Source organism: Centrocercus urophasianus, unplaced genomic scaffold (genome assembly GCF_019232065.1).
Source record: "Centrocercus urophasianus isolate 14NV4802_14NV808 unplaced genomic scaffold, USGS_Curo_1.0 seq_30, whole genome shotgun sequence".
NCBI lineage: Eukaryota > Metazoa > Chordata > Aves > Galliformes > Phasianidae > Centrocercus > Centrocercus urophasianus.
The window spans coordinates 4,995,435-5,001,828 of NW_024884867.1; the positions used below are offsets into that span (position 1 = coordinate 4,995,435).

General features: G+C 44.5%; 1 protein-coding gene across 1 annotated transcript in view; it reads left to right on the forward strand.

Annotated features, from left to right (window-relative positions):
• The window catches only part of TTC28 (tetratricopeptide repeat domain 28), a 91,402-nt gene extending 85,649 nt beyond the window's left edge, over positions 1 to 5,753 (forward strand). The window contains exon 21 of the mRNA XM_042828884.1: positions 250 to 5,753. Coding sequence (XP_042684818.1) covers positions 250 to 1,874 — 1,625 coding nt within the window. The 3' untranslated portion in view covers positions 1,875 to 5,753. The remainder of the gene's footprint in view (positions 1 to 249) is intronic.
• The last annotated feature ends 641 nt before the right edge of the window (positions 5,754 to 6,394 follow it).

Consider the following 6,394-nt stretch of genomic DNA (forward strand, 5'->3'; position numbering starts at 1 on the left):
TGGATTCCCAAGGGTTTCCCTTAAGATACTTGGTCTGAGGCCCTTGTCCATACATTTCCTGACCTGCGCTCATTATTTTTCTCACCTATGTTGTTTGGTTTGTTGTTGTGTTTATGGGTTTTTTTTTTAAGTAATGTAGTAATGTGTTTTATAGCATTTTCTCAGTTCTGATAAGCACATTGCCTGATTTAGTTCACTATTACTGTGTATCTAAGGGCACTCTTGTACTTTTTTTAACTTCTTTTTCAGATTCTACAGAGCTGCCTAAGCGCCTTAGCCTGGACAGTTCCTCTTCACTAGAGTCACTGGCTTCTGCTCAGTCTATTTCCAACCCTGTACCACAGTACCAAAACCCACCGTTCTCTCCTACTTGTCCAGATGGCATCGCATCAGATGCCATTTCTGTGTACAGCCTGAGCTCCATTGCCTCTTCCATGAGTTTTGTTTCCAAGCCAGAGAGCATGCCGGATGGCGTGGGGCACAGAGGACGCCAGGACTACGAGAGGCCCAAGAACATCTATCCACATAGGTCTGCAGTGCAGAGCCAGTTGTCTCCACAAACCAGCATGGTAGCCAGCAAAGATGAAGAAGAATATGAAGGTTTTTCTATAATCAGCAATGAGCCTTTGGCCAGTTACCAGGAAAATGTAAAAACGAGATTTTCCCCTGATCACAAGCAGCCCAAAGCTGGTCAAACTGGCGGTGTTAAAGAGCCTGTCGGTTCCAAAGGGAGCATAAGTACTCCAAATTCTCCTGTTAAAATGACTCTTATTCCCAGCCCAAACTCACCTTTCCAAAAAGTTGGAAAACTTGCAAGTTCTGATACTGGGGAATCTGACCAGTCTAGTACTGAGACGGACAGCACTGTCAAATCCCAAGAGGACAGTAATCCAAAGCTTGATCCTCAGGAGTTGGCCCAAAAAATCCTGGAGGAAACTCAGAGTCACCTCATTGCTGTTGAACGTCTTCAGAGAAGCAGCAGTCAGATAAGTAAGAGCAAAAATTCCGATGATGCAGCTTCCACACCAGCAGGTATGTCTGCATTCAAATCATCAGAGACCAGTGCGTTCAGCAGGCCGATCAGCTCGAGTCAGAAAAATCAGTCTTCACCTCTTGCAATTAAACCAAAGCCTCCAACGAGGAGTTCATCCCTTCAGAAAGTGAGTTCTGGCTATAACAGCCCCACAGCATCGGAGATGTCAAACAAAGAAGGCACGGGCCAGTACAGTGGGCAGCCATCTCCAAGCTGTGATTCACATGGCTCCTTAACTGAGCAGCCACACTTTAAGCTCAAGTACCCCAGCTCTCCTTACAGTGCTCATATTTCTAAATCGCCCAGAAATATCTCCCCAAGCTCAGGGCATCAGTCTCCTGCTGGCAGCACTCCATCTCCAGCTCTTTCTTACTCCTCCACCGGTTCTGCTCGCTCTAGTCCAGCTGATGCCCCAGACATAGACAAACTGAAAATGGCTGCCATTGATGAAAAAGTGCAAGCGATTCACAACTTAAAGATGTTCTGGCAAAACACTCCCCAGCACTCCAGTGGCCCAATAAAGATTCTCCGAGGAGCACCTGGAACAATGACTTCTAAGAAAGATGTCCTCAGCTTGCTGAATTTATCTCCACGGCACAGCAAAGAAGAAAGCGCAGAAAAGCTGGAACTAAAGGACCTGTCTATTGAGCAACACCTTGCTTCTCCACAAAAGAACCCTCCTAATGGACACAGACACCCTGAAACTACAAACGCAGTGACATCAGCTCACCCTCCGCCTCCCAGTAGCGCTGCAGGGTCTGTGCGCCCCATGAGGCTGCCATCTGGGAACGGTTATAAATTCTTGTCACCAGGAAGATTTTTTCCTTCCTCCAAATGTTGAAATGTCTTGAGTACCAACTGATGACTGAAAGTCTTGTTAAAGTATTTGCTTCTGCCCACTTGCCTTTATCGATACAGAACCACAGAATATTATCTAAGAAGCCATGGTCATACCTTTGTCAATACACAGAAATGCAACAGATTGGCCTTTGCTGTCCCTGTGTAGGAACCTGGGCCTCACATAGATGGGTTTTAGTTTCTGTTATCAGGTCTTTGGCCATACTTGCTTCACAGGTTCTATGTAGCATTCTGTTTTTGCTGCAACCGGTCCAGCGAATCTCTTTCTGTTCAAAAAATGTTAGATTTTAAGCCACCACCTTGTATTTTTTATCCTAACAGGAGGTTTTACAGCTGGCTTTTTATACAGAAATTATACATATCAGGGATTGGAGAGAGAAGAGAGGAGGCAGAACTTCCATAAAGCATGCACAGGTTTCTGCCTGCAGCAGTACAAGCCATTTCTCTGGTTGGTTTAAAGGCTGGCAGAGAGGAGGAGGTAACACACCTGTAGGTATCTCCAGTAAGTTGTTAGCAAAACACAAGAAATTGCTGACACCGCAACTCCATAGCAGTTCTCTTTTCATTGATATGAACAGTGACACAAAGACAAGAGGAGAGAGATGCCCCGTTCTAAAACCTGCATCCCAGGTAACTTCTGTCCAGAGGGAAACCTCTCAGGTGACTTTCTGCTGGTTGATCTGCTCCCAGAGAATGTTTGGGTAGAACGGAGAAGGTGAGCCTCAGCGTGAGGTAGTGAGTCTGTGTCAGAGAGATGAGCTCTGTGTTATCAACACTGATCTTCCTGGCACACAATGTTACATGGATGGTGAAATTTTCATCTTGGCAGGTATTTGGGCAGTACAGATGTCTTCTGTCTGCTGCGTGGGTGCAGAAAAGGGTGACAGACACTGAGGCTCATAATGCTATTTTGTAGTTCCACATTGGCCGGAATGTGACATCAGTGTATGTGGTTGAGAAGTTATCCATCCAAGTAAATCCTTCTCTGATCCTACTAAATGTTTGCAAGTAGCTCATCGTGGGCACATCTGCACAACCTTCCCCTGCTGTGGAAATAAGTTTCTTCAGGAGCAAGTACAGCAGTGTACACAGGCAGGATACGTTTGTGTCACTGTGCAGTCAGGACACACGTGAGGGAACACGCAGACCGGCTGTAGGCAGAACCTGTGCACCTTTGGAAAACAGAGAGCACCCCAGGGGTGACGTGGGAAGGACAGAAAGCTTTCCGAGGCTAGATGGCATTTAGGTGCTGTGAATCAAGTTGGAGGCTGTTCTTTTTTTAAGTGGCCATTAAATGTAGTGACGTAATCAGAATCAACATGATAATTTACATGCACTGAAAACTGTGGACATGAACTCAGCCACACTGTGCACTTAGATCCAAGCAGAGTATTTCACAGGCTGCGTGCTATGAAGTCGGAGCACTGGATCACCAAGGCTTTTGGTTTCTATTATGCACTCCCAACGTTTGTCGAGTGACTGAAGGCTCATCACTTCACCTCTCTGTGCCTCATCTTCCCTGTCTATATACATGGGGATAGTAATACTTACCTACCTACCTCACGGAGGTGTTGTGAGGCTTATTACTTAGGCCCTGAGTTTTAGAGGGATCGTAAGCCAACTTTCAGTCTTGCAGCTGACTACCTGAATGGTGAGTGCAGTCAGATCTCCACACTAGTTAGGGGATCATTGCTGATGCAGGTAATTGTTGCACTTATCACGTCTGGATGCTCTTCTTGAAAACGTGGACCTGAGTATTTGTGATCTTGGGGGGATCTCAGAAGAAAAGCGTGATAGCAGGGCAGAGGATTCAGTTCTGATACCATGATGTAAAATTACTTAGGTTCTACTTAATCATGGTGCACGTACGAAATGCTTGCTTTGAGTATATTCTGGAAGCCACTGATGTTGAGAGAATGATTTCCTTTTTGCTATTGCAAGAAATGAACACAAGCGCTGAGGGCAAAGAACATCAGGCTGTGTAGTTACAGTCAGCTAACGAGAGATGGATGGTCACAAAAGTTTCAGTGCAGAAAGACAAAAAGAGTAGTTATTCATTTACTCATATTATGCAATGTAGCAAAAAAAAAAAAAAAAGTTGACTAAATCCATTCAGTTTATATGATTCAAGTTACTTGTCTGTATACTGCATCTTTCTGAGATGGTTTGGTGCTAGATACTGTCTTTCCATCGTTAGGTGGGGAACATTAGGATAGTGGGCCAAAATGAGTCAGTACAGCACCGGCACATCAGCTGGATGGTGACTGCTGATCGTGCAGCTTGCTGTGGTCACACGACTGCTGAGGGACTCCGTGTGACTTGCTCTGTTTCTGACCAGCATAACTTAGAACGACATCCCAGGAACACCCAGGATGGAAGTGGGCAGCTTCTTATGTATAGCAACAGCAAATACTCCCTGTAGTGCTGCATAACCTGCCGGAAATAAGCCTCTTTACTGTAGTTTACATCCGTAGCTAAAGGCTCTTTAATCTGTGGAAATTCTATATTGTCATTTTGGTACAACCCTTTTTCATGCTGCCAGTAGGTTTCATACTGGCTTGAAATCTTCAGAAAGAGCTAACTTGGGGTGGGGGGTGATGGTTCTTCTGTTGTGGTTTGTTTTTTAAGGGGAGGGAGGGATGCGTTAGAAGCAGGGAGGGCTCAGCTGTTGGGTATTTGGGAAATCGGTGTTGTATAAATATGGAAGGTGGGTGTCACTAGAACAAGTCTTTGAGAAGTTAATTTCCATGGGCTTGGCACAGGGCACTGCCGTTGGCTTAATGAGAGCCGTCAGCATGCATGCTTGCTTATGTCTGGGAGACACTTCACACACCTTGTGCCTCACTCCTGCACCCCCAACTGAGAAACAACCCCTTTGTGAGGAAAAAGCAGTTTTATCAGGTTTGCCCGATATGTGGAGAAATTCAGGAAATGAAAATACCATGTTCTCTGTTTGATATTAGAATTCCTTCTGTGGCGTTTAAATGCATTTGTCGTTGTTGTATTTGTGCATGGTACAGGTGACAACACTGCTTAATACAGTGAGCAATAAGAATTAGGTATTACCCACTTTCACACTAAACCTGCCACATGCAACGATTCCCCCGGGCCGTGGAATGTATTTTAGTTTGGTTTTATCCCATGTGTGAGATACTGATTGCAGATATTTTATTGTCTATCTGTAGCTGAAACTAAAGGGCAACAGTAAACAATCTCACGGAACAAAATCCTGTTTAATTTGGTTTTGTTGGTTAGCCTGAACCCCGGCCTGCTACTGGTTTTCCTTCTTTTTAGGCTTACCTTATTTAAATAAGGCAAAAAGTCATTGAAGGGTGCTATACCTGTGTACATCACGCTTGGCCGCACTTCCTCTCGTTAGGTCAAACTTGTTCTGTGAGCATCTCTTTCATGTTGCAGAACAGATTCAGGTGCACAGAAGATCTGTGAATCTGATAGAAAACACTGGTAGTTTCAGGCTAGGTGGTAATAATGGATTTGAGCAATTTTGGGTTCATTGCATTGCCGTGCAGTCCAGAAAGGCTGCAGATGTGTATGGAAAACTTCGCCCCTCGGTTGCAGAACTCTTCAAAAGAGCATTGAAGATGGTAACTCAGAGGACTGTCAGCAAAGACTCTTCCAAGCAGCAGCCCTTTAGCACTTGCTCTCCATGTATGCAGTGTTAGCCATGTTTGGCCTATACGGACATTTTTGTAAATTAAAACTCTGTTTCCAGACAGCATTAAACTTTTTATATTATGAAATTTACCATGTAAAAAGATTTTCATATTTTTATTGAAATTGCTGAGGCATTTGGCCTTCTTCCTTTATGATTTCAGTGTCTATTAAAGCATGAGTTCTCTCAGTTCTCTGGTCTCTTGTTCTAGGACAGCATTGGTAACAAGCTTGTTGGCGCATGGCTCTCTGTCCTGGCAGCCAGCTGGGAATTTCCAAGTGTCCTCAACTTCTGCTGTGGAAATGAGGGGTCTTTGAGAACTTCCTGGTTTTTAGCAGAATGTCATCCTCCTCTACAAATGATGACTGGAAATTGCTTTTCCTTTTACTAGTAGGTGATGGGAGCATCAGCATTTGCTCACAGTTTATTTGTTTTAGTCAGCAGCAAAAGGTCGTGTAGGCTTGGAAGGACCAAGGACCACTTCGTCCCATCCTTGCACTGTGGGAGGACCAAGTACCAAAGGTATGATATATCTGACATATTTTCTCCACACCTTTTGCCAGTTGAAACATGCTTACTTAGATCTTTCCTCTTCTCCTATGTTAAAGATGCCTTTGCCCCTAAAGGAAGTGTTGGTGACCATATGAATTTTTTATGCTTTCTGAAGTTTTCATTGATGCCTCTCTCCCTGCTATGTAAATGTCTGCTCTATCCGTGCTGACAGAAAGACACAAACCGTATCCTAGGTCATGACAGAGCAGGCTCACACTGGCCTAGAGTTTCTAGCTTCTGAGTCCTTGACCTGCTGAAAATGAGTTGACCTGAACCAT